The 25,725-nt window shown below is 62.1% G+C and overlaps 6 protein-coding genes across 10 annotated transcripts; 2 read left to right on the top strand and 4 right to left on the bottom strand.

Moving 5' to 3' along the window:
- Positions 1–5: 5 nt before the first annotated feature.
- On the bottom strand, positions 6–2,966 carry DOK3 (docking protein 3). The gene is made up of 5 exons (XM_005523653.2): positions 2,832–2,966; positions 1,258–1,551; positions 1,062–1,155; positions 804–976; positions 6–722 (listed from the first exon to the last, which is right to left on the bottom strand). The coding sequence occupies exons 1-5, from the start codon at positions 2,886–2,888 to the stop codon at positions 6–8; spliced, it is 1,335 nt and encodes a 444-aa protein (XP_005523710.1). The 5' UTR covers positions 2,889–2,966.
- On the bottom strand, positions 2,556–8,717 carry DDX41 (DEAD-box helicase 41). Its single transcript, XM_005523654.3, has 17 exons — positions 8,573–8,717; positions 8,390–8,488; positions 8,140–8,299; positions 7,985–8,059; positions 7,582–7,642; positions 6,747–6,883; positions 6,514–6,586; positions 6,186–6,339; positions 5,954–6,090; positions 5,616–5,778; positions 5,396–5,527; positions 5,146–5,217; positions 4,817–4,913; positions 4,347–4,496; positions 4,144–4,215; positions 3,926–4,036; positions 2,556–3,732 (listed from the first exon to the last, which is right to left on the bottom strand). The coding sequence occupies exons 1-17, from the start codon at positions 8,645–8,647 to the stop codon at positions 3,596–3,598; spliced, it is 1,905 nt and encodes a 634-aa protein (XP_005523711.2). The 5' UTR covers positions 8,648–8,717; the 3' UTR covers positions 2,556–3,595.
- A 122-nt stretch (positions 8,718–8,839) lies between these two features.
- On the bottom strand, positions 8,840–16,392 carry FAM193B (family with sequence similarity 193 member B). The gene is made up of 10 exons (XM_005523777.3): positions 16,192–16,392; positions 14,680–14,919; positions 13,794–14,016; positions 13,436–13,645; positions 12,748–13,162; positions 11,624–11,819; positions 10,992–11,228; positions 9,473–10,481; positions 9,317–9,392; positions 8,840–9,171 (listed from the first exon to the last, which is right to left on the bottom strand). Exons 1-10 carry the CDS (start codon positions 16,390–16,392, stop codon positions 9,075–9,077), a joined length of 2,904 nt encoding a protein of 967 aa, XP_005523834.3. The 3' UTR covers positions 8,840–9,074.
- A 1,783-nt stretch (positions 16,393–18,175) lies between these two features.
- LOC102101460 (lateral signaling target protein 2 homolog) lies at positions 18,176–21,905 on the top strand. Of its 4 annotated transcripts, none has more exons than XM_088063584.1 (12): positions 18,176–18,266; positions 18,744–18,884; positions 18,960–19,097; positions 19,178–19,380; positions 19,460–19,549; positions 19,659–19,748; positions 19,867–19,968; positions 20,051–20,532; positions 20,607–20,720; positions 20,864–20,977; positions 21,112–21,227; positions 21,308–21,905. In XM_088063584.1, the coding sequence occupies exons 1-12, from the start codon at positions 18,225–18,227 to the stop codon at positions 21,437–21,439; spliced, it is 1,764 nt and encodes a 587-aa protein (XP_087919710.1). In that variant the 5' UTR covers positions 18,176–18,224; the 3' UTR covers positions 21,440–21,905. The 4 variants fall into 4 exon arrangements, with proteins under 4 accessions (XP_087919710.1, XP_087919711.1, XP_087919712.1 ...); XM_088063585.1 differs by having other exon boundaries at positions 21,115–21,227; XM_088063586.1 differs by having other exon boundaries at positions 20,879–20,977.
- A 468-nt stretch (positions 21,906–22,373) lies between these two features.
- MXD3 (MAX dimerization protein 3) lies at positions 22,374–23,837 on the top strand. 2 transcript variants are annotated; one of them, XR_001331521.2, is made up of 6 exons: positions 22,374–22,528; positions 22,603–22,632; positions 22,734–22,848; positions 22,944–23,109; positions 23,188–23,383; positions 23,768–23,837. XR_001331521.2 is itself a non-coding variant. In XM_005523775.3 (5 exons), exons 1-5 carry the CDS (start codon positions 22,374–22,376, stop codon positions 23,295–23,297), a joined length of 576 nt encoding a protein of 191 aa, XP_005523832.1. In that variant the 3' UTR covers positions 23,298–23,743. The 2 variants fall into 2 exon arrangements, 1 of the variants encoding a protein (XP_005523832.1); XM_005523775.3 differs by lacking the exon at positions 23,768–23,837 and having other exon boundaries at positions 23,188–23,743.
- On the bottom strand, positions 23,834–25,612 carry PRELID1 (PRELI domain containing 1). Its single transcript, XM_005523652.2, has 5 exons — positions 25,478–25,612; positions 25,006–25,231; positions 24,813–24,926; positions 24,512–24,590; positions 23,834–24,108 (listed from the first exon to the last, which is right to left on the bottom strand). Exons 1-5 carry the CDS (start codon positions 25,567–25,569, stop codon positions 23,972–23,974), a joined length of 648 nt encoding a protein of 215 aa, XP_005523709.1. The 5' UTR covers positions 25,570–25,612; the 3' UTR covers positions 23,834–23,971.
- Positions 25,613–25,725: the final 113 nt, after the last annotated feature.

Below are 25,725 nucleotides of genomic sequence, written 5' to 3' on the forward strand. Positions count from 1 at the left end.
CCACATCAAGCCCAGTCCCGCGCTCCGGGGCTCTCCCGGCTCAGCAGCCGCACCAGCTTGGCCCGCAGGGTGCTGTGAGGCTTGTGCCCGGAGCGCCCTGACAGCGCCTCCTGCCCTCCGCGCCCCCAGCCCGCGGCCCGGGTGTTCTGTGCCACGGCGGCCCGGTTGTCATAAATGGGCCCCCCCTCACTGCTGTGGCCCTCAGGGGCCTGTCGGCACCCCAGCTCCCACTGCCCTTCCTCCTCCTCTTCCTGGGCCCCGGTTGGATGTGGGTCTGCAGTGAAGATGTTCTCGTAGAGATGCTCAGGGAGTGGCTTCCCCACGGCCCAGGGCTCACCAGAGCCTGGCTGCCCTGGTACAAAGAGGGGCTGCTGGCCCCGGGCGATGGAGGCATAGACGATGGGGCACGAGCCCTCTGGCTCTGGTGGGGTGAATTGGAGGAGGTTGTTAGGAGGGTGGGAGGCAGGCTGTGTCCCCACCAGGGGTAGGCTGGGCTGTGGATCATCGTTCCCAGGCCCCCAGGCCTGGGGCTCAAAGCCCTGTACAAAGAGCTGGGGGTCTGAGACACAGAAGAGTCTGGGGTCTGGGGTGTCCTTGCCCTGCTGCTGGCAGGCAATGGCAGCAGCCACAGCCCGGCAGAGCTCAGGGGCCCGTGGGGTGCTGAAGGTGAAGGTGCCCTCGCCGGAGTCACTGCGGCGGCCAGCCTCAAAGGAGAAGACAGTCTGCAGGGTCAGAGCAGAGGATGAGAGGTTGCCACCCACCCTCAGCAGGCAACAGCCCCAAGAAGGAAGAGGGGGACTCACCTGATCCTGGCCAAACTTGCGAAGGAAGGGGTAGGGCCAGGTGAAGAGGGGCTGGTGGGACTGGGGGTCCTTCAACGTCAGGCTCTGGGGAAGGGCTGAGAGCAGGTAGTGCCCGTGCAGCCCACAGCGGGTGGCTGCGTCTGTCTGGACCACCAGCACCAAGAATTCAGTCACTGCGGGAGCCAAACAAGCCAGGGGTCAGCACTGCAGCACTGAGTTACAGCCCACTCCAGCCCTATTCACCACCCCTGCACGTACGGTCCTGCCAGGACGAGTAGAGGGAGTTCTCCTCCATGGGGACAGCAGGGCCGGGCTGCGTCCTGGCACTACTCGGCCCTGTCTGTTTTGCACCCTGAAACAAAGGGGTGTGAGTATGACCTGGGATGGGAGGGAGAGCACAAATCCCTTGCCTGCCCTGGAGCTTCCCAGCTCACCCAAGCAGGTCTCTTAGTACCTGGAAGGCCAGCTGGCAGAGCTGGGTGATCCATTCATCGCGCTGCTCAGCTGCCAGCACATAGCTCTTCTCCGTGGTGGTGAGGTAGAAGGCGGCGGTGGCTTTGGGGCAGCTCTCTGTGCCCACCGGGCCCACAGAGACACAGTCAGAGAGGCGGATCACCCGGCGGGCACACCGCTGCAGAGACATCTTCTCTGGGATCGTGCCATCATCCCGCACGTCAAACTTCTCCATGCGGGCCACGCCGGACGGGCTGGCGGCAAACAGCTGGGCTCGCATCTTCCTCCAGGATCTCTAATGCACGGAAAGGGCAAAGACGGAAAAACTGGTCAGGAAAGAGCTGGCCACTGCATCTGGCAGCACTGCCCTCCACACAGGGCCAGCAGTGTTTGGGAAGAGCCATATGGGGCACGAGGGACATAGGGGAGTCCCAGCCTGCACCCACCAGATGATGTTGGAGGGCACAGAGAACAGGGGCCAGCACAGACCCCTGAACTGTGGGGCAGGGCAGGCCCAAAGCTGGGCTGAGGTGGGCCTTGCCCCGAGCGGGCTTGGCATGGCTCACTGGGTGAGTCACACTCACTCCTGGCTCCCTGAGCACCAGGTCCTGCTCTTTGTTCCCTGTTGCAAGTGCTGGCCTGCCGACCTGCAGCTGAGCTCCCAAGCTGTTCTCAGGACAGACCCTGATGCAAATTAAAGCCATTTTGAGCTGCTCAGGCTCCTGCCGGCAGCCTCACATCTGCTGAGCAGCCCGCTTCCTCCCAAGGGAGAGTGCAGCACCAGCACCGTCCCAGTCTGTCATGGGATAGCGGGGGCGCCTGCCACCACATACCTCAAAAGTGCAGCGGAGCCTCCACCCTGCAGGAACCAGATGCAGCCAAGCACCCAAAATACCCACCGCCCCCAGCCCACCTGCCTCCTCCATGGCAGGGCACCAGCCCCTCACACACAGGGATGCCTGCTGTGCTTTCAGGGCTTGGTTTTCGTTCGGCAGGGAGATCAGTGTGATTGCAGCCCCACACATCCATTGAGACCCCCACAGGACATGGTCACCTTGCCACGGCACGGCCAGTGTGCCAACAGCTCCCTGGAGCTGGCCTGACCCCAGGTACTCTCACCATGTCACCCATACCCTGCCCTGAGGGCTGCAGCAGCCAGTGCCCCCTCCAAGGGCACAGGCCATGAGGGTGTTGCCGGATGGTGCTGGCCCCCCCAGGGCTAGGCCAGTGGAGGCCACATGGATGTGTCCCACGTGCTGCCCCATGAGCCCGCTCCCACACACACACACACGCTGGAGCTGCGCCACATTAATGCATGTTTATTCTTCCATTGCGACTCACGCGGTGACCAAGCAAGAAGGACCCAATACATGGGCGAGCCAGAGTGGATGCCCACACAGATGAGTCCCCTCAGCCACAAGGGAAAGCCAAACTTACAGGGCCGCTGAGTCCAGGGCTCCCCCAAGGGCAGCTCCTTGGCTCCAGTTGCCCCTTCCCAGATTGCTGAGGGCCCAGCCCCAGGCCTGGCATCATGTCAAACCAGGGCAAACCCTCCACCAACCCCAAACCCTTTACCTTTCCAAACTTGGTGTGCTGCACATAGAGGATCCCATCTTTCACTGGTCTCTCCATGGGCCCAGTTCACCCTGGCAGCCAGCGCAAGGATAAGGGACTCGGGCTACCCGCAGCAGAGAAAATGTGACTGATGCAGTCGAAGGAAAGGCATGGGGCAGACTTCCTTCTCAGAGAGACTTCCCCTTTTTGGGGTGTGGGATGGGAGGCAGAGGCTGGGCCATAGGAGGTGTCCATGTGCCCGCCCTCCCCCTCACAGCAGGGCAGTGGGGCAGAACGTGGGGGCAGAGCACAGGAAGCACCTTGAGGAGCGCCTGAAATGACCATGGCACGCTCCACATCACCCTGGCAGCATCCTCCCAGCATGTCTGGGGAGACAGGAACAGCCACCCACTGAGAATGCACAAATCCAGGTGAGGGACATGGACCCAGAGAAACTGGGTGGATTTGTGTGGAGCAACAGAAGACCCTGACCTCACCCCTGCAGGGGGCTGGCAGGGGCAGCAGGCAGCTGGCCAGACCAGTTGCCCCACCTGGGGCTTTCTCTTGCCCTGAGGAACTGCTACCTGCTTGCCCAACACACCACTGATGTAACGGGCTGTTGCAGCACAGCTCCATACACTTCCTTCTGGGGCAGGAGCTTCGTTAGGCTGAGATGGCAACAGTCCCAGTGACCAAAATTCTGGAAAAGGGGCCACAGCAGTCCAAGACAGGTCCCTGGGCTGAAAGGGAACCCAGGCCCATCCAGAGGCAGTACACTTTCCAGGCTAGAAGTCCATAGAGCTGTGGGCCAGGTAGTCCTTGCGGCCGATGTTGCTGACTTGCTTGGTCTGCATCGCCTCCAGCTTGGGGCAGTCGGTGATGCGATGGCCCAGGCCACCACAGAAGGCACAGCCCCGCTCACCTGCAATGGGAGGGATGGGGTCAAGGCCAGGACAGCACACTGCCATGCCAGGACAGCAGCCCACACCCCAGAGCAAAGGGGCTACAGCAGTGTCTCCCCAGTGCTGTGGCACTGGGAGCTGGAGGGTCCTGTCTGGAGCCCAGGTTTCACAGCAGCCCCGCAGGGGTCCCTGTGTCAGCCTGGGGTCTCTCACCTCCGATGTCCAGCATGGTCTCATCTCCACAGTGCAGCACCTGGAGCACAGGTGGCACCTTCTGCTTTGCCTCCAGGAGCAGAGCCTTCAGGTCCATCAGCACCGATTCATCTGGGGGCAGAGACATAGGTCAGGCAAAGACATTCTGCTTGCTCAGAACATCCCCTTGCCACTGCCCAGCTGCCTCCTCCAGCCCCCAGCCCCATGCTGCTCCTTACCACAGGCCTTGTTGATGAAGGTGGTGGCAATGCCAGTGTTGCCTGAACGGCCTGTACGCCCGATGCGGTGAACTGTGGAGACAGGGACAGGATCAGCCCTGGGCGAGCACAGTGTGACACACCATCCCTGCCCCAAGACACTGCAGAGACAGGCACAGAGCCTTGCTGGCCTCCAGAGCCCTCCTACAAGGCCCAGTGCCTACCATAGTTCTCAATCTCCTCTGGCATGTCGTAGTTGATGACATGCTGGATTGCTGGGAAGTCCAGGCCCTTGGAAGCGACATCAGTGGCAACCAGGACATCCTTCTTCCCATCCCGGAAGGCCTCAATGGCTTTTGTCCGTTCTTCCTGATCTGCAAAGGCCCAGCAGAGATCAGTGAGGGCAGAGTTCCCAGCCTTACCTACTGCACCAAACACTATGGCCTCAGAGTCAAGCATCACCCCTCAGGCAGCCTTGAGCCAACGAGGGAGCAGAGGGGCCTCCACGTCCCATAGGGACCTGCACTGTGTTTATGCCTGCTATGTACAACATGGAGCTCACTCCTGACACTGCCACAGCCTTTCCTCACACCATCAACAGCTGCTCCAGGCTGGCACATTCCATGGTCACACACATCCCTGGCAGGAGTGGGGTCACACCAGGAGCCCAGGCCTCTTTGGGACGCTCACTGACCTTTCCCTCCATGGATGGCCACAGCTTCCACACCCTTAAGCAGCAAGTACTCGTGGATTGCATCGACATCTGCCTTCTTCTCTGCGAAGATCAGCACCTGTGGCAGCACAGGTCTCATATCAGAGCCCTTTCTGCAGGCTGGCACTGCTGGCATGAGCACAGCCCCTGGGGGAAGCCCATTCCCTCTGAGCAGAGCACACAGCGCTGCTGGTCCCAGGACCTGCTCATATGTGAAGCATGCCTCAGTCACATGCCCACTCTGCACAGGGGGTCCCCCCTGCCAACTCCCCCATGCCCCAGTGTGACCACATTGTCCTCAGCATACTCACAGGTGGAGGGGTCTTCTGCAGGCACTCCAACAGGTACACCATCTTGGCCTCCTCTTTCACATACTCCACCTCCTAGGAACAAGCAGAGATGTGGGTCAGGCAGAAGAGGAATTGCTACTGCTTGGTATCCCTTAGCCAGCTGGGAAGGAGGGCCATGAACCCCAGCTCCCTGGCAGAAAAAGGAATTAAGTACCCTCATGAATGTTTCTGGCCTCCCACACAGGCACGAGGGAGCACCCAAACACCTCACCTGCACAACATCCAGGCTGGCAGCACCCGCTCGCCCAACATTAATGGTGATGGGCTTCACCAGAGCACTCTTGGCAAAGTTCTGGATCTTCTTGGGCATTGTGGCACTGAAGAGGAGGGTTTGCCGCTGGCCCTGCACAGGGAAGAAGCCTTTAGCACTCACCCAACTTGGTGTGTGCAGGATTAAGCTTCAGGATGCTCCTACCATGGCAGCTCAGTACCTTGAAGTAGGAGAAGATGGTACGGATGTCCCCCTCAAAGCCCATATCAATCATCCTGTCAGCCTCATCCAAGGCCAGGTACCGGCAGATGTCCAGGCTCACCATCTTCTTCTGCAGCAGGTCCATCAGGCGCCCGGGGGTTGCCACCATCATGTGTACCCCACTGTGGGGTGAGATGAGGCCACAGTCAGGCCCTCGGCACTCCTGCCCCATGCAGGACACCTTTCTAGCACACCATTTTCACCCCTATGCTGTCCTGAAGCCAGGGTGCCACTCCTTAGCCCCCTGCCAGAAAACAGAGCAGCTCCAGCCCCATGGACTCCCCCAGAAGGTCTTACTGTTTGATGGTCTCCATCTGCTCCTTGACAGACATGCCCCCGATGCAGAGGGCACAGCGCAGCGGGGGCAGCCCATCCTCCTGCAGCAGACGACAGTAGTACTCCAGGATGCCGTGGGTCTGCCGGGCCAGCTCCCGCTACGGAGACAAAACCAGCTCATTCCTACACCTCTGTGCAGGCAGAATTTAGGATTGCCACTGCAAGTCAATCACAGCCTCCTCCCAGCACTCACCGAGGGACAGATGATGAGTCCATAGGGTCCCTCTCGCTTAGAGAATGGCAGCCTCTTCTCCTGCTCCAGGCAGAACATGATCACAGGGAGGGTGAACACTAAGGTCTTCCCAGAGCCAGTGAATGCAATGCCAATCATATCCCTTCCTGAGAGGCTGCCAGAGAAATGGGGCCAATGGAGAGAAGGAACATCATGGAACACCTCAAACCTCTAGGGCTGGGCAAGGTGACAGGTGCATCTGTCACCAGGGAAGAGCGCCTGGTCCGCACCCCTGAGTGGGGTGTGGGAGCAACCACTCTGTACTCTGGGATGGGGACAGAGCACTCACATCGTGGGGATGCCTTGGATCTGTATGGGTGTTGGCTGCTGGATTCCTTTTTTCTTCAGGCCTCTCAGGATAGCTGTCAGAGAACAAGGCACAACGCATGTTCGTGACCTGAGCTATTTCCTCTCTTTTCCCACTCAGGTCCCAGCAGTAGCTCTTCCACCAGTGACAAACAACCCTCAGGCCAACAGCCAGGAAAAAGGTGGGATCCCTTCCAGGCTCCTCTCCTGGCCTACCTGCTGGGAACTTCATCTCCTTGAAGCTCTTGATGGGGGGTGGGATGCCCTCCCCCTCCACCAGGATGTGGTACTTCTTGCGTACGCGGTCGTGCCGTGCCTCCGACATGCCCAGGATGTAGCGAGGGGCTCTCCAGCTGTGAAAGCAACAGAAGCAGGTGATGGTGCAGAATGAGACCAGGGCTCCGGAACCAGGAGCTCCCATGGAGGAATTCAGGGGAACTCCCTCTTAGGCTCCAATATCTCCCCAGATAAAACAGGCAACCCCAAGGGGCTCCACGGACTGAGCGCAGGAGCAGATCTGAGCCAGTTCCATGCATTAAACCCTTCCCCAAAATCTCAGTAAAAAGTGCTAAGCTAAGAGCTGAGAACTGCCTATGGATGGTGGATGGAACACAACAAAAACATCTGAACACACCTCAATCATCTCCCTGACACTGCCTCAGAATCACTGAAGCTGGAAAAGACCTCTGAGACCACTGAGTCCAGTCTTGGATCAATCACCACCTTGACAACACTGCTTCAAGCAGCACTGGCTCCAAAGGCTCCTCCAGACTCTTTCTGTGGCTTAGTGACCTCCCAGACCTGAAGACCAACCCCCAGGCCTTCTAGTTTAACATAAATTTCCTTTATCAAGCCTTACTCTATACAAAACAGCATCCAGTGTGACTCAACAGCTTTTAATTTTACAGATAATGACACAAAGCCAGTCACTCAGGCAAGAGGCTGCAGAGTCACACTGCTCCTGCAAGAGTCTGTGGCTTTTAGCTCTCTTCAGCCACAATGAAGTGATGTTTTCAGAAGCACAACTTCTGAGCTGTGCTGTGAAACTTACCTGGTTTTGATTGGGTCATCATAGGTGATGCCCTTGGCCATCTCCTTCACCGACATCAGAGCTGCAGGAACAAAGATGATCAGTCAGAGCAAACTCTCCACATCCACATCATCATCAACCTCACTGAGAGCTACTTGGGTAGACAAGTTTGGGAGATCATGTCTGGAGACAGAAGAGGAGAAGCAGCAGCACTGACAGCCCCTCTGGCACAGGAACACCAAGTGCTGCTGTGCCCAGAGCCCTGTCACAGCCACGTCTCAGCCAAGCGAGGCAGTGCCAACTGAGAGGACCCATTGTCACCTCCGGTCCCACCCCTGAGTAAGAGCACTCCAAGGCAGGGAACAGCTCTCCTGCTGACCTGAGACCTCTGGAGACAGATCTGAAACACAGAGCTCCCACTCACCTCGGCCCTCTGCCACGCTCTCCAGGATCTTCTCTTCCTCCTTCAGCTGCTTCTCTTTGGCTGACTCCTTCCGAGCTGGGGAAGAGCCAAGAAACAATGAAGGGGTTTGCTGTCCCCTGAAAGCCACCCAGTCCCGCCAGCAGCTCCTCCCTTACCTTCTGCCTTCTCTTTGAGGTGCTGGTGCTGGTCCAGCAGGCTGATGTTGGACTGGGGCCCCAGCGGGATGTCATCCTCGTCCCCCCGCTGCTCGCTCCCGCTGTCCCTCTGCTCCTCCTCCGACACCACCTTCCGCCGCATCTGCAGCAGCTTCTGCAGCTGGAAGGACGCGGACCGAGGCGGAGTGAGCGGCCTCGCGGCGGGAAGGCCGCTCGGAGCCCTCCCGGGGCAGCCCCGTTACCCCATTACCATCTGCTGCTTGCGCTGCTTGACGGGCACGTAGGGCACGTAGTCGTCATCATCCTCTCCGGACAGGTCGGACGTGTCCGCCGGCTCCTCGCGCTGCCTCTGTGGGGAAACACGCGGTGAGGGGAGCCCGGGGGGCACCGGGACCGCAGAGCGGGTGGTACCGGAGGCCGGGCCCGCTCCCACCTTCCGCTCCGCCACGGCCTCCATGGCTCCTTCCCGGAAGGGATCCCGGAAGTACGTAATCACGGACAGCGCCATCACCTAGCAACGCGCAGAGCGCACCACTAGGCGGGAGCTGCGACTCGGCAAGACGGGTCCCCGCGGCGGCCAAACTTGCGCAGAATGCGTTCTGCATTCCCCTCTGTCCCGCCCTCCAACTTTCCCGGCTCGGCAGAAAGCAGCAGACACCGGGGTTTAAATAAAATAAAAAATTAAAAAGTTCTTTATTGGGTCCAGCACGGTCCTTCCCCGCGGCACGGGGAGCAGCGTGCCCGCGGAGAGGGGGACGGGACGGCCGGGATCACCCCGCGGGGAGGGGCAGGAGGATGGAGGGAGCCCCGGGGGTCCCCACGGGGCAGGAGAGCACCGGGGCCCCCCGCGAACGGGGACCCCACCAAGGTGAGGCGGAGGGCACAGTGAGGAGAGGCGAGCGGCCGTGGGTGAGTGGGGATGGCCCCTCCACACCTCACTGGGCTGCGCTGGAAGTGGTTTTCTTCAGGGTGAAGTTGGTCCAGTTCACGGCCACCTTCTGCCGCGTCTGCTTGGCCGAGTCCAGGCAGAACCTGACAGGGAGAGGACAGCCCCGGTCAGCCCCCAGCCCACCAGGACCCCCAGCCAGCTCCGTGACTCTAGCCCCAGTCAGCTCCCAGACCCTTCACACCTCCAGCCCCAATGGCAGAGCTCAGCCCCGCAAGGTTCCCCCCTCACCTTTTGAAATACTCCACTTCTCTGTCAGTCTCGTCCATCTCTGCCCCGTCCAGGTCCTTGGGCAGGAACACATCATCTGGGAAAGCAGAGCAGAGGGTCAGCCCAGCAGGGCAGGGGGCGAGGATGGTGGTGCACAGAGGTGCTCCCAACACTCACCGATCGAGGTACTGGATTTCTCCACCTTGTTTCGGCTCTTCCTGTTCTTGCCCTTGGGCTGGGGGGAGCCCCCCAAGGCAAGGTGGGTGGCCAGGGCAGGTGGCTGCTGCGGCGCCGGCTCCGGCAGTTCCGCTTTGCCCTCTCCCTTCCGGCCTTTCCACTCGCTGGTTCTCTCCTTCTCCACCCTGGCAGCGCTGCTGCAGCCCCAAGGCTGCCCCTTGCCGCCCTCCCCTGGCTCAGCACAGCCGCTCGCCCGCTGTGGCTCCGGGGCACTGGCCTTGGAAGGGTGCTTGGTTCCCAGCACCTGCCCCTTCACACCAGGGCTCTCCAGCCGGGCCTGGCTGCTGGGCACAGGCGTGCTGCCCTCCCCTTTCTTTGCCTGCCCGTTCTGCCGCTTGTTCTTCCGCTGCCGGCTCCCTGCAGGCAGTGACTCCGGCGGCTCCGGCCCCTTGGGCTGCGGTCCCTCCTTGGGCTCTGGGCTCAGCCCATTGCCGTCTGCAGCAGAGTCCGCAGCCTTGGACTGCACCCAGATCATGCGGGACAGGCTGGGCACGGCGCTCAGGCGTTTCACCACGCCGTTCTCAGCCGGCGGGGCTGGCGGGGGCTCCCCAGGCCCCTCGCCCCATCGGGGACCCAGCTCACCCCGCAGCAGCGTGTGGCTCTTGGCAGGGCCCAGGCTGAGCGGGGCCAGTGCCAGGTCTATGTCCTGCAGGTCAGAAGACCCGTTGAGGTTAGAGAGCAGGTTCTTCTGCTCCAGGACAGCTGCCTTCTTGGGGAAGTCATTGACATCCAGGTTGAGGTCGTAGACGCTGAAACTGGCCCGTATGGAGTCCTTGATAGTGTTCTTGATCTCCTGCAGCCGGCTGCTGAGGAAGCTGTTCACCCGCTCCAGCTCCAGCTCTGGCCACTCCAGCAGCTTCTCCTCGGCTGGCTCCCTGGCCTGGCTGGCTGCAGGGGCACGCTCTGCCCGCTTCTGGGCCTCCGCCTCCAGCTGGGCTTTCTCCTTCTCCTGCAACACAGGTGCCAAGAGGATCATTTGGGCTGGGCCTCAGCACCAAGGGTGCAGGACACAGAGCTTTGCTCCAGCTTTTCTTGACACCAAACCCAAGGGCAGCTACTCAGCACAGCCATGCCACATCTTCCACAGACCCTAAATTTGTCACATGTCCCCCATGGGCATTGCAACAGCTGGTCACTGCACACCTCACACTGCTCCAGGCACCAGGCACCAGAAAGTGCTTTCATGGCACTGCCTCTCCCTACCAGAGATGCATGGTGTCAGAACGTAGCATGGAGCAGACTGGACAGTGCAGCCAAAATCATGCAGGAGGGCTGGGCCACCCTCTGCATGAACAGAGGCAGGGGGAGTCCTACATGGGATCAGGCACTGCTGCCACCTTGGACGAGAGTAACACAGAATTCAAGAATCCAAATGGATGCAAGGGAGAGAAGAGAAAGCCCTGCCAGCAGCACAGCCCTGCCCAGTCCTCCTGCAGCCCCAGTCCCTGCCCAACCTCACCTTCTTCTTCTGCTTGTGCCGTGCCCGCTTGGCTGCCTTGGCACTGTTCAAGGGCTTGGGCTCTGTGCTGTTGATGTAGTCCAGCAGCTCATCCACATTGCGGTGGTCCACAGCTGGCTCCCCCGAGCTGCTGTTGTGCCCTAGTTTCTGTGGCAGCTCCTCTTTTCTCTTGGTGAGGCGAGAACGCAGCTTCTCTCGGATCTCAGCGTAGTTGCGGCTCGTGGGAGCGGCTGGGGGCTGTGGAAGGCAAGTGCTGTCAGCCAGGCACCAGCCAGCATGAGGGGCAGGCAGCCCTGGCTCCCCCAACAGCCCCCCCATGATCTTCCAGCCACTCCCTCCCCTGCAGTCTCAGCAAGACAAGTCAGCACAGCCCTACTGAGCTCTTCCACCGTCAAGCCACAGGGCTTGGCCGGCTGCTTTGAGCCCTGGGGCTGGGCAGGCGGCTGCGAGTCGGGAGCAAGGGACCAGCAGGCTGATGAAGCAGGGTAGAAGGGAAGTGGGGGATGTACATGCCTGCAGAAAACAGCTGTAGCCAGACCTGCCCACCTCTGCACTCTGGACATAGTACACAAGTGATGTCTCCCCACACAGAGCAAGGACCAGGGGTAGCTGCAGACCAGCCCCTCACTCACCGCGTTGTGGCCGAAGAACTCACAGTAGCAGCAGTCGCAGAACTTCCCGTCTTTCTGGTTGGTGGAGGAGGAGGTGCAGGAACTGCGCTCTGAGCTGCTGTCCTCATCCTCCCCGAGTCCCTCGTCGGCCTCGCAGGGCTGTGGTGGGTGGCAGCTGGTACCGTTTGGGAATTTGTGCCCTTTGCAAGAGGGGTCCCTGAGGAGAAGGGGAGAAGGGCGAGAGGTGAGCAAGCGCCAGGGGATCTCAAAAATTGCCCCGTGCTATGCAAGTAGCAACAGCTCTCCTGGGGAATCTTGTGCCCAAGCAGAAGGATTTGCAGGACAAACCCCCTCCCCTGCACTCTCCTTCTGGGGAAGATCCCCAAGGAGCCCATGGCAGCAGCAATCTGTTGCTCCCAGCTCTCAGGGCCTCTGGCCAGCAGGAAGCTGGGGCAGCAGAGCCCCAGTGAGCCAGGCCCTGGGCTGGGAGCAGGGCAGGGTGCAGCACTCACTGGGGGTGGCAGGTAGCACAAGTGAGAAACACTGGGACTGTGCAGCTGCCAGACATCCCCACGTAAGGCAGGCCCAGATCACAAGAGCACAGGCTAACCAGCTCAGAGACAGGGAGGCCAGGGCACAGCCCACAGCGTCATTCCTCAAGATCCAGCTCAGGACCCGACTGGCTCTCCACAGAGAGAGCTTATTAGCAGAGTGCTCTCTTCCAGGGGATGGGCAGCCCAGACAGGACCAGAGGAACAGAGCAGGACAAGTCCACAGGCTTCATCTTCTCGAGGACCTCTGCTCAGTGCCACAGCTGCCAGACAGGTCTCACTGCCATAGGTCCTGTTGGCCAACAGCAGTTTATCAGGGTGTTCCTTTGGGTCTTTTAGCTGAAGGAGAAGCACAGCCTCTTCTGCACCACAGAACCAAAGGACAACCGCAGGAGGAACATGCGTTGGGAGAGAAAGAGCTTGACCTTTGGTCTGCAGCAGTGGAACTGGCCCACAAAGACAGCAGCTTCCTGCACCACCATGCCAGGGCAGTCAGTCCCTCCACAGGGAAAGTGCATCCATCGGCAGGGATGGGAGAAAAGGCACGTGGCCCCGCAAAGAGAGGCTGGAAGCAGGCAGGGCTCCTCTACTCACCTGTTTGTGCTGGGCAGCTGGTGGGAAGCAGGAGGAGGGATGAGTGAAGTGCTGCAGTGCCCGTTGCAGGGATGAGCACAGCCTGACAGCGGTGGCGGCATCTTCAGCAGCGGCACGTTGGCAGGGGGCAAGTGAGGGCTCTTGCACGGCCCTGGGCTGTGGGAGGCCACGCTGGCCGGAGGGGACTCGGACACCGGCTTGGGGGCCACCGCCTGCGCGCTGGGAGCAGGGAAGAGCATGGCCTGCGAGGAGGTGCCCAGCGGGATGTGCGGTGGGGAGCTGAAGGGCCCCGGATGGGGAGATGTCTGCTTGGAGGGGATCAGCGCCGGTGGCTGGGAGGGGAGGCCGGTGGGACTGTTGGGAGGAGCAGTGAGGTCGGAGTGCTGATGATGCTCTGAGGAGTGGAAGGCCTCACCTGCAGAGAGGCAGGAGCAGAGACAGTCAGACACTGGCTGTGCTGTACAGAGCAAGGCCATGCTCAGAGCCACCCACCACCTTTGCACAAGCTGTTTCTCCTCCCTGACATCAGAGTGCTTGGGACAGAAGCCATCCCTGCTCACACAGGGCCTTGGGGTCAGTGTGCCTCTCCCACAGGATCCAGCCCTGCCCCATGGAGAACAGGGCAAGGGGAAAGGCTCTGGAGCAGCAGACTGGGAGGCTGTGGCTGGTGCTGTCCCTAAGCACGCACCTGGCGGGGTGGCCCTCCGGCACAAGCTTTTGAACTGCTTCGGCAGCGTCTTGCAGAAGTCGAGTGAGGTAGGCAGAGGCGAGCCTGGTGTGGCGTTGCTGGAGGTGGCAGAGGCCGTGTGGCTGTAGGGACAGGCCTTCAGCCCCGGTGCCATGGCCGACACCTGGCTGGCACACTCCGGAGACAGAGCAAGGTTGGGGAGCTTGTCGCCTGGAAGGAAAGCGGAGCTGGGGCTGAATCCCAGCACCATCTGCCTTTTTCAAAGGCCCAGCCTGCCCACCCTTGCCCACAAGGAAACCAGCTAAGCCAAGAACTGGGCAGAAAGCTCTGCTCAACCCCACAGCCGGTTTCAACTCACCTAGTGCAGCTGTGGGGGTCCCAAGGGGGCTGCCCTGTGCAGTCCCATTGGTGTGCTGCGAGTTCCAGAGGCCCGAGAGCTTGTGAGCAGACAAAAATGAGCTGGGGTCCCAGTCCCCTGAGTTCCCATGGCACGAGGAGGAAGAAGACGAGGAGGAGGAGGAAGAGGAGTGTGAGCCACCCCCACAAGACTGCGACTTGCAGGATGTGTGGGATAACGAGACCTATCAAAGGAAACACAGAATGAACTGGCTGAGGGGATACCCTTGGCCCCAGGGTGTCAGCACCAAGACTCCCTCCACCGCAGCAGGGGCTCAGTTTGTCTGAACCATTCCTGTCACCATCTTGGGAGTGACAAACACCCTCTCCATCCAACACTAATACAGCCTGGCTCACAGAGGCTGTGCCATGCCAAGGGCCACATGCCTGTGCTGGTCCCACTCACACCAGGGCAGGGTTAAATAAAGCCAGGCAGGAGGCAGCTCCTCTACCTGAGCCCCACGCACAGGCAGGCACTTGCCCTGGCAGCCGCTGCCTCTCTCTGCGTCATGAAGGGAGCAGCCCTGGGGCTGGGGGACGCGGCACAACGCACAGCGGAGTGGGGCTGGCAGGAAAGCAGTGGCACTGTCAGCCTTGCCAGCCCACCAGCTCCAAGCCATGGCAGGCTGCTGGATGAGCCTCCACAGCACCACACACTGCCCCAACAGGACCTGTCCCTGCTGGGCCAGAAGCAGCCCTGGGCAGGGACGTGAAGGCTGGGATGTCTGGGACACTCAGCTCAGAGTGAGGATGGGACCCACACACCCAGTCAGTGCCACAGGGTGGTCAGTGCCATATTCCTACAGCTACAGCCCTGACTTCCAAACCCCAGCTCCATAACCGCGTACCGCCAGGGCCTGCTCCTGCACCGCCCGCCGCTCTTCCTCCTCCACGCTCTTCCGGCAGCTCTGGCAGATCCACAGTGGCATTTCTCCCAGGAGGTTCTGCACAAGTGTTGGCACGAAGTCTGGTGGCAGCCTCTCGCCCGGGGAAACCAGCCCATTGTGGGACGGCCCTCCCCAGTCCTTGCGCTCCCGGTGACAGAGCAGGCAGCACGTCTGCACGGACTGGTTGGCGGTGGGTAGCACCTGAGGAAGGACACACAAACTGTGAGTCACCCAGGTGTGATCTGGCACAGATGCGGGGCAGATGAGACAGTGAAGGAGACCTCATGACGCTGTCACCAAACCAAGGAAATTCTTGTAGTCTACATGTGGCATTGAACCTTCTCCCACTGGAGCAGACCAGCCTCAGGCTGAGCAGCTGCTGCCAACCTGCCATGTGCCAGCTGGGAGCGTTTGGGCTTCTGGGAAGATCACAGCATGCCAAAGAGCCAGCCTTGCCACCAAGTGAAGCTGGGAAGTCATCAGCAACTCCCACCATCACCTCTAGTACAGTGAGACTGAGGGTACTAGCATGGCAAAGCAAGACCCACAGAAATCCCACGCAGGAATGTGCAGGATTGAATGAAAGGTGGGTCCGGCAGCCTCAGCTCTTCCTCCTCACCCATCAAAGATGCCCCCACTGTGTCACCCAAGAGCCCCAAGTCCTCTCTCCCTCCTCTTTGTTCTGCACAGACAGCTGTGCCGATGCGCCAGGGTGGGGTGCAGCCCCCGGTGCTGCTTGACGCTCTCCCCAAACAGGCACAGCCAGGCTGGGGCTTCCCTGCAGGAGCTGGGCTGCATCCCTCGGGCTGGTTGGAGCCCTGACAGCCGTGACAAGCCCGGCGTGGCGCGGGCAAGGGGGCCCCCATTGTCTGCCGGCGCAGCGGGGCCCTGCCACAATGAGCCGTGCATTGAACTGCTGCTGCCAAACAGATGGCGTCTGCAGGCTCAAGGTGAAGCAAAGGTCAGAGGCCAAGGAGAACAGAGTGGGGGCACAGCCCCCTGCCCACCCACGGCAACGGGGGAGCAACCAGGCCACCCCGTGTCCCAGTTGACACGGCCATCAGGGCGGGTGACACCACGGCTGGTGACACCACGGCTGTCCCCAATCCACCCAGCACATCCATAGCCGGCGCCCACCCCCGCCTCCCTGCCCACAGCCCGGAGCAGGTGGCGGCAGCCAGGTGTGTCCAGCAGCGAGAAGCGCGCTGAATGAGGATGCTGGAGCCACCTGCCATCGCGCAGTGGCAGGGCAGCGGCAGGGCAGCGGCAGGGCTGTGGCAGGGCTGGGCCCTCCCGCGGAGCGCTGTGGGAACGCTCCGAGCCCCATCCGCAGGGATGCTCCGAGTCGGGGGTCGGGGCGGGGATGGGGCAGGGCCCGGGGGTGATGGGGTGCAAAAGGGCAGGGCCCCGTTCCGCCCAGGCTGAACCCCCCTCAGAGCCAGCCCCGCGTTCGCCGCAGCGCTACCCCGGTACCTGCGCGCTGCCTCTGCCCGACTCCCCGCCGCTGCCCGCCGCCGCCGCCACCTCAGGCGGGGCGGGCGGTTCCGGTGGTGGTGGCGGCGGGGGAGGCCCGACGTCGGAACCCACCACCCTGTCACGGCGAGGCCCGGGGCCACCTGCCGCCGTTGCCGCCGCCGTTGCCGCCGTTGCCGCCTTGTTCCGCCGGCGAGTCATGGCGAGCCCGCCGCAGCCAGGACAACAGCCAATATGGCGGCGCGGCCCGTCCGGCCCCTGCCCGCGGGAAGGAGGGAGGGAGGGAGGAGGGAAACGCTCGGGGAGGTGAAGCCGCCGCCGCCATCTTGCGAAAGGGCAGCGCTGCGCCCCCTGGCGGCCCTGGGGAGCGGCGGCAGCGCCGCGAGTTCGAATCCGGCCCCGCTCCCCGCGGCTCCTACAGGCGCCGGTGCCTCAGTCGTGATCGGGGGTGCATCGCGATCGTATCCCCAGATGGATCATCAGAGTGCAACTCCTTGGGTTCAAACTGAAAGAGACCTGGATTAGATTAGATATTGGGAAAAAAGTCTTCCCTGTGAGGGCGGTGAGGTCTGGACACAGGGAAGCTGTGGCTGCCCCGTCCCTGGAGATGTTTAAGGCCAAGTTTGGAGCAACCTGGTCTAGTGGAAGGTGCCCCTGTGCATGGCAGAGGGATGGAACGAGATGACCTTTAAGGTCACTTCCAAACTATTCTGTGATTCTGTGATTCCTGGCCCTGCACAGGACAACCCCAAGAATTTCACCCTGTGCCTGAGAGCAATGTCCAAATGCTCTTGGAGCTCTGACAGGCTTGGGGCCATGACCACTTCCCTGGGGACTTGTTCAGTGCCCGACCACTCTCTGGGTGAAGAGCCTTTTCCTAATATCCAGCCTAAACTTCCCCTGACACAGCTCCAGCCATTCCCTCGGGTCCTGTTACTCCCACAGAGAGCAGAGATTGGAGCTGTCCTCGGCTGCCCCTCCTGAGGAAGCTGCAGCCCCTAATGAGGTCGTTCCTCAGTCTCCTCTTCTCCAGACTGAGCAGACCAAGGGACTTCAGCAGCTTTATATGTGACTTCCCCTCTACACTCTTTGCAGCCTCCTTTGGACACTCTAATAGCTTTATGTCCTTTTATTGTGGTACCCAGATCTATGGGAACCTGTGGGACAAGCAGGGTTCCAGTCTCGCTGTGTACACAGGGATCCCCATCCATGGAAATCAGGATATGGCTGAAAACAGAACCAGAGTCTGTGGGGTACAGAGGGAGCCCCAAAACCGGGGCAAGTCCCACAGCGTCCAGTGCAGCCTGGGCACTGCCATGACTCAGGGACTTTCTGAAGCCGAGGACAGGCCGCTGCCGTGTTTGTTCAACCATCCTCCACGGATTTTTTCCCCATGAATCCACCTCATTAGGCTTTCAGCCACCTGCATTATCTGCACCCACATCCTGTGGCCAGGAGTGCCAGGTTTGGAGCAAACACATCCTTTGGCACAGCTGGGGTGGTTTGCCGTGCCCAACACCCCGAGTACCCCTCGGGACCTCTTCTTGGCCACTTGGTTCCTCTTTGTTCCATCGAAGGGCCACTTTATCCCCTTCCCACTGCATCACCCCGCTCCGCACCCATGCGCTGCACAGTAAAGATGCCTGCGGGTGCTTCTCCTGGCGTTCCCCATCACTCCGCGAATGCTCGGGGGGCTGTGGGAAGCGCTGGGGTGCCCCTGTCCCCGGAAAGTTGGACTGCGGGGAGAGAGGAACCCGGGGAGGATAGCCGGGGATGCAGTCGGGAATTTGAGACGGGAACCGAGACCGGGAAGGAAAGCCGGCGGTGAAACCTATCCCGCCCCACGGCAGACGCACCCTCACCCTTCCCATCACAGAGAACCGGTCCGTCGAGGAGCAGACGGGTCGTCCCGGTGCCGGGACTGGGCGGACACCACTCCGATCCGCCCCGCGGGCGGTGCCCGGTGCCGACCCGCCCCGTCGGAGAGCGGCGGGCGCGGGGAGCCGGGCGGCGGCAGAGCTGCGGGACGCGCCATGCTGCCCGCTGCCCTCCGCCGATGGCTCCGCCGACCCAAGGTGAGACCTGGGGGATCGCACCGGGGCCGCCCTCCCTGCGCCCGGCACCGGAGGAGCCCCCGGACGACCCCGTCGGGGCGATCCAGGGGCGCCGGCCAGCCCGGGCGCAGCGGGGACGGCGGGGGTCGCTCGTGGTGGAGCGGGAGGAGGAAGCGGGGGGGGACTCTGGGAGACCTTTCCCGGTGTTTACAGACACGCACGGATCGGTGCCAAAGCTGCCGGGATGCGGCTGAGCTTGTTCATCCTGCTCTGCCCCCAAGGAAACTGAGGCACGGGTGGGTGGGGAGGGCGGCGCTCTCCGGGAGGAGCCAGAGCTGCCGTGGGAGGTCCCACGTACCTGCCCGAATAGGTGTTTGTGAATCCGTGAGGTCCGATCACACACTCTGCGACTGTGGGAATGGGAGATTTGGGATCCCGCTGAAGCAGCACATGGAGATGCGGGCTGCCCCCACCATCACCCCTCTGCCCTTCCCGCAGCGCTCCGACCCACGCCTGCTCTCCCAGTTCTTCTTTGCCGACGAGAGGGTGACACGCGTGGTGGCCGAGATCAACGGGCTGGATGCCGAACTGGATCCGCAGCAGTACCTGGTGCTCCTCAACCAGCTCCACCTCAGCCAGGTACGGGGGCAGCCCGGATCCCGGTGTGACTCGGTCCCCCCGGGAAGCCGCGGGTGACACCCCTGCCTTCCCCAGGCTCACCTGCTGGCCGTCCTGGAGCGGATCATGGAGGAATGCATCCCCACGCAGCGGCACAGCCGTGACTACCTGGTCAAGTTCCCCGAGGAGCTTTTGGTGGACAGCTTGGGAAACCACATGCTGTTTGCTGCCGAGGTGAGCCTGGGGCACCCCACCATGAGCTGACCCTGGGGTTAGGCATTGCTCCTGGCTGCTGACAGTCCCTATCCCGGCAGTGTCTCCTGGCTGGGACCTTCCTGGAGATGGAGGAATCAGATGGGGCACAGCTGCGGCCCCAGGCCAGGAATCTGCTGTGCAGCCTGGAGCTGGTCCGGACAGTGCTGAGGGAGCAAAGCTTGAGCCAACCCAACTCCTACCCAGAGCCTGTCCGGGCTGTGCTCATCCAATTTGACCGGCTATTTGCAGAGTTTGAGCTGAGGTAAGGGGCAGGGTTAGGGTGCTGGGGTCCTGGGCTGTGCCAGGACAGTAGGGGCCTCACAGTCTCCCCATCTCTCCAGCTACGTGTCCTCGCTGGTGGCAGTGAAGTCTCCTGATGAGATCTACAGGCAGCAGGAGATCATCGTGCTGTTCTGTGAGACAGTGGAGAGGTGAGTGAGGGGCACTGTGTGTCAGGTGAGGGCTGCAGGGACTCCAGCCCCAAGGACAGGCAGCATCCCTAGGCTCAGATCCTCTGTGAGGGTGTCTGTGTGTCCCCAGAGCCCTGCACCTGGGCTACCTGACCCAGGAGATGATTGATGGCTATGAACCACTGCTGATGTTCACCATCCCTCGCCTGGCCATTATCAGGTGGGTGCAGCCCCTGGAGAAGGGGATATGTTCCCTGCCCTGTACCAACCTCTTCTCCCCATGGGGAGTTGGGGTCCCAGGCAACCCTCAGCATGAATTGGGCTCTGTCCCCTCACAGCGGTCTCCTCATCTACCCCGAGGGTCCCCTCAGCCTGGAGCGGAGCCCTGAGGAGATGTCACGGGTCTTCAGCCCCTTCTACAATCTCCTGAAGAAGATCAGGTGTGCAGTGGGGGACCATGGGTGTGGCTGTGGGGCAGCAGTGGGGCTGTGACATGGGGCTGATGCTGACCCCTCACGGCAGGGACCTGTTGCGGGTGCTGTCAGCAGAGGAGCTCTGCCTGCTGGAGAGGAGCCTGTGCACAGCCGAGCCAGAGGATCCCTGCAGTCCAGACACCTCCCCAGCTTGGGGGGCAGCTGTGCCCAGCGTGGACTCCCCTGCTCCATTCAGTCTTCTGGAGGTCCCTAATGCCACCCAACCACCTCCCACCTGCACGACGCGACTGGGACCCCCCAGTGCAGTGGATGACCTGAGCACCGATTGGCAGCGGGGCTGTGCGGTGGGCAGGGAACAGGGCCAGGATGGCAAATCCCTATCCAGTGGGACAGGGATATCTCATACCATCCCTGGTGTAATGGTCACCTCCCCTCTGCACAGCCCCCAGCCCCTTGGGAGAAGCCCAGGGATGGGGGTCAATGCCACCCCAGGTGCCCGCTGCTTGGAGCTGCGCTCCCGCTACAGCAGCACCAAGGACATGCTGCACACCCTCTTTGTCTGCATCTCGGGTGAGTGACCCCCAAGCCAACCTCCCAGCACCCTGATCCCCCCAGCACCCTGACCCCCTGCCCTCCTGGTGCAGGGGTGGCTGATCAGCTCCAGACCAACTTTGCCAGTGACATGAGAAGCATCTTGAAAACAGTCTTCAAGATCGTGTGTTCAAAGGCGGAGCCCTCAGATGAGCAGAGTGACAGCAGTGAGTAATCCCCAGGGACATGTGGGACTGCTCCTCTCTGCCCTGCCCATCGCCCATCCCTGGTGAGACAAGGCCACAGCCCCAGGATTGGGAAAAACAAGTGGCCATAGTACCCGCCCAGCTCCAGCTTGGCTGGACCACAGCCCTTGTCCCCGCAGAAGAGAAAGATGGTGACTCTTGTGTGACACGTGCTGCTGGTGTGGCTGACTGCCCACTGTGCTCCAGCCCTGCAGAGGCTGCTGGGCTCCGGAGGGCAGGTAAGGGGCTGCCCAGGTGCCATGGCTCTGGGGCAGGGTGTGAGGCTGGGGCTGATCCTGTCCCATCCTGCCTTAGGGGGTCTGGCTGTGAAGGGAGCCAGGCTGAGGGGCTTTCACTGATGTGTTTTGGCCAGCAGGTGCCCGCCACCTGCCCGAGTGGGTGCCGGACAGCACATGCAGCCAGTGCTCTGCCTGCCGCTCGCCCTTCACCCTGATACGCCGCCGGCACCACTGCCGCAGCTGTGGGAAGGTAGGATGGGGTTGGGTTGGGGCATGTGGGGTTCCCTGAGGGACCCAGCTCTGCTCAGCCCCTCTCTGGCCTCCCGGCAGATCTTCTGTGCCCGCTGCTCACCGAACACTGCAGTGCTGCCCCACTATGGCCAGACCAAACCCGTACGTGTGTGCACCCACTGCTACACCACACACCTTCCGCCCGCATCCCGCTGTGCCCGGAGCCAGTGAGAGCCCCTCTGCCAGATCTGCATCACAGGAGGATGGCTGCCCAGGGCCGCTCCGGGGCTGCCGGGCAGCTCCTCGGCCCCATGACTGTCCTCAGAGCTTGGTGGGTATGGCGGCAGGACCCCCCCCACATGGTGTTAGGCTTTCCCCCGATGCACAGGGGCAGGACCCCACAGACGGTGGCAGCCTATACGGAGTGATGGCAGGACCGCCTCTCCTGGTGCACCGTGGCCTGCTCTGCTTTCGGTGAGCCGCCTGCTGCTGCCGTGCACCTGCCCCCCGGCTGGAAATGTGCTTCGTGGTGGTTTTTCTTCAGGTGAACTTTGGCTGCTGTTGGGCCCGGGGCAGAGTCTCCCCCCGGGGCTTGGCCTGAGAAGGTGCAAACAGCCCTCACATGACAGCGGGTGCCCCGGGGCCGCCCGTGCCGTGCCCGGGAGATGGGGCCCTTCCCTGATAGGGAAGGTGCTCCCCTTCCTTCCCTATCGCCTCCACCCGATGGATTTTAATAAAAGAGATGAACTCGTCCGTCTGGGCCGCGGTGATTCCCGTGGGGCTGGCGGGCGCGGCCGGTCTGGGGACACCCGTGGACTGGGTGTGGCGGGGGCTGGGGGCAGCAGGGCGTGCGCGCTCCCGCCCGGTTCCCATGGGCGGACACTGGCGATCCGCGCGTCACCGGGCGCGCGCGTGGGCGGGCACGGGAGCGGGCGCACCTTTCCAGGGGGCGTGGCCTTAGGGGCGTGGCCCCGGGACGACAATTGCGAACCCCGGGCAGGGGGCGTGGCCCGAGCCGTGTCCTCCCGCCGATTCAAATTTTAAGCACGCGCTTTCCCGCCTGAATTTGTTTGCCCGCCGAGGTGACGTCAGCGGCGCGGGGCGCCCCGCAGCCAATGAGCGCGCGGCTCGCGGTCCCCCCCCGCCCAAGCCCCCCTCTCCCGCCATGGAGCCCGCGGCCACCAGCATCCAGGTGCTGCTCCAGGCGGCCGAGTTCCTGGAGCACCGTGAGCACCGGCACCCGCTCGGCCTGGCCGAGGCCGAGCACGGCTACGCTGCGCTCTGCCCTCCGCCGTCTCGCCGGGCCGTGGGCAGCGTCAGGTGAGCGGTGGGCGAGTGGCTGGGCGGGTGGACGGCGGCGGTGGCGGTGCTGATCGCCTGGGTCTCTTCCGCAGGTCGGTGCACAACGAGCTGGAGAAGCACAGGTACGGGGGCGTGGGGGGAGAGCGACGGGGCAGGGGGTGGCGGAGCCCGAGCCTGTCCGTGGCTGACACCCCCGTGTCGTTCCCCCCCTGCCCGGCCGCAGGAGAGCCCAGCTCCGGTGCTGCCTGGAGCGGCTGAAGCAGCAGGTACCGGTGGGCGCGGGGCCGTCCCGTTCTACCACGCTGAGCCTCCTGCACCGTGCCCGGCTTCACATCCAGGTGAGAGGGGTGGTGGCTCCGGCATCCTCGGGAGGTGCTGTGTGGCAACAGGGCCGCCCAGCTCGCGTCCCGCTCACGGCTCACCGGGTCCCCAGAGGCTGGAGGAGCAGGATCTGAGGGCACGAAGGGCCAAGGACCGGCTGCGGGACCGGCAGCGGAGCCTGCAGCGGCGGCTGGAATTGCTGCTCTTGCCCACTGACGGGGAACGGGCACGGGCCGACAGCCTGGACTCGTCCCAGCTCTCAGAGCCCTCCGAGGAAGGTAAGAAAGGGGAAAGAACGAGAGTGGGCAGGGAGAGGAAGCAGCCAAGGGCCTGACCTGGCCTCCACTGTTGCCCAGAGGATGCCGAGGTAGAGGTGGATGGTGTGATGTTCAGCGAGGACCTGCTGGCCAGCTTTGGCACCGGGAGGGACCACAGCTACTCCAGCCCCCACAGCCCTGCATCCTGACAGCGCCCACTGCCTTCTCTGCACTGCCTACCTGCTTCCTTCCTGCTGGAAACCCGGCCTCGGCCAGCCTCATCACAGCTGCCAGGGTAAGGGGTCACAGGTGGGGGCAAGAGTCCGGCTTTACCCCCCACAGCTGGGTGGCACTGGCTGTGGCACTGGGTGCATGGGGCTTGCACTGCACGGTGGCAGCTGCTGTGCACCACAAGGCACTGGAAGAGGTGCTGGAAGAAGGCCCAGCTGTCACCGAGGACACCCTCCTGCCTCCCCCTGTGCACCCCCAGGCAGTTTGGGAGCTCTCTGGTGTGGGTATGGGGTGGTGCTGCCCACTGCAGACACGACTACAGGAAGGGGAAACGAGCACATTAAGCTACCTGTCTTTATGCTCCTGCAGCCACCCTGCTCTCTTGTACAGACCCAACACTTTATAGTAAAGGCACTTGGTAAAACCCTGGCCTGTGTCTTCTCTACAGAGTGCTGGATCCCCAGAGCGGAGGGCAGCGCTGGGCTCAGCTCTAGCCAGGCCAGTCTCAGCCAAATCAGAGGTGGGAGTAGATTCTTTAATGATAATTACATCTCAGAAAGGGTCAAACAGCAGCTGATTGTCAGACTTATACAGTTTCTTTAAAAATATAAAATCTAAGGAGTCTCCTATCTGTCCTGGTGCAGCTGGCCCCTCACACATACTGCTTCTTCTTGGTGGCTGCCTTGCTCGCCAGGTCCTTGGCTTTCTCCGTAGCAGCCAGAGCTGTTTCCTTGGCTTTCTCGGTCGCTTCCTTGGCTGTCTCCACCAGTGTTTTGGATGGAGCTTCTCCTACAACATGGAAGCCATTAACCCCACAGGAGTGCCGGCTAGACCAGCCCTGCCACCGAGGCACTTCCCCACACAGGGAGGAAGATGAGCCCGGCGTTCCTGACCCCAGCACGTCAGGGCACGTCAAGGCAGGTCGCAAAGGGGAACCACAGGCACGTGGCTGTTGCCATGTTCCATCCCCTCCTGCCTGCGCTCCACCCTTGCCCGGCCCTGCAATCACTGCTGGCCTGCTCCACTCGGGAAGAGTGGGCTGTGCCAAGATACAGGGCAAAGGCAAGGGGTGAGGATTTCACAGTCAGATTAGTTCAAACCACAACCTGCCCGTGGACTGGAGTGTTCCCAGTGTGACCTCTAACTCCAAGAGACCCGTCCCGGTCAGCCCCAGCCTGCCCTTGGTGCCCACCTTGCATTCTTGCTAGCACGTATTCAAATCCCTTAGTGCTCTTGGTCACGTTGCTTTTGAACCTGGCCAAACCAAACTCCTGCAAGGGAAAAATCAGTGAAGGTGCGAACCCTGTCACACACAGCCCCTGGGGCTTTGTCCCAGCTTGAAAAGTCACAGTGACTTTCACAGTGATGCTTCTGGATGCCTTAAGAGCTCATGAGGATGGGGGTGGGGGGGAGAATGAAGGGAAAGGGTGTAAAAACCAGCAGAAGGAAAGGGTAGAGCAGGAATGAGCAGCGGCTTTACTGCTTGAGCTCACCTGGATGGCCCGCGAGAAGCCAAATAGGCTGGAAGATACCCAGGCTTCCCGCTTGACCTCGGTCCAGTTGCTGTTCTCAGGGTTCACCCGGTACTCGCAGCGCTCCTCCACCACCTGCACGAGGCACAGCCCAGCCGTGGGCACTGCTGGGTCCCCTCCAGCCCCCACACACCCGCCCAGCAGCAGCACCTACCATGAGACGAGCGTGGTTGATGTTCCAGGTGAATGTGGTCATGGTTCGGTTCTTGGGGTCCACGATAGAGTCCTCCAGGATGTAGACGGAGTGGGCGACATTGGCTGGGAAGAAGCGCTCTGCCCAGCGCGGCATCCGGTTGGTCTTGGTCAGGAGCCGCCGAGAGAGCAGCTTGTGGTCCGGCGTCACCTCCCGGTGCACGATGTCTTCGGTCAGGACATGTTTGCTAAAATGGGGGAGAAAACATCAAGCCCTGCTCCTCGCCAACTCTCACCCGAGGCCGGGAATCGTCAGGAACTGAAGGATGAAGGCGAGGGAGGAACCAGCTGCCCGCTGGACACCCATCCCCGGAGGCTGGAGCCCGCGGGACCCCCGGGGACAGGGCTGGGCTGAGGACAGGGGGGGTGGCACCAATCCCGGTGGGACCCGGCTGGCGGAAGGGGGCGGGGGGTCGGGGAGGGCCCCGGCGCACCTGTAGGGGTTGGGGTAGCGCTGCCAGAAGGCGGCGAACACCTGGTCCCAGGGCCCCTTGAGGACGCCCAGGCTGGCGCAGTATTTTCCCATGGGGCCGCCGCTCAGGCCCGCGCCTGCTGGGCGGCCGCCATGCGGCCCGCGCGCCCCGCCCCGCCGCGCGCTTCCGCCCCGGGCTGCGCACTTCCGGCCGCCCCCCGCCCGCTTCCGGCCCCGCCCCGCCCGCTTCCGGCCCCGCCCCGCTCGGTT

The sequence above is a fragment of the Pseudopodoces humilis genome, chromosome 17, assembly GCF_049639895.1.
Source record: "Pseudopodoces humilis isolate 2021_Gansu_Grassland_sample_001 chromosome 17, ASM4963989v1, whole genome shotgun sequence".
NCBI lineage: Eukaryota > Metazoa > Chordata > Aves > Passeriformes > Paridae > Pseudopodoces > Pseudopodoces humilis.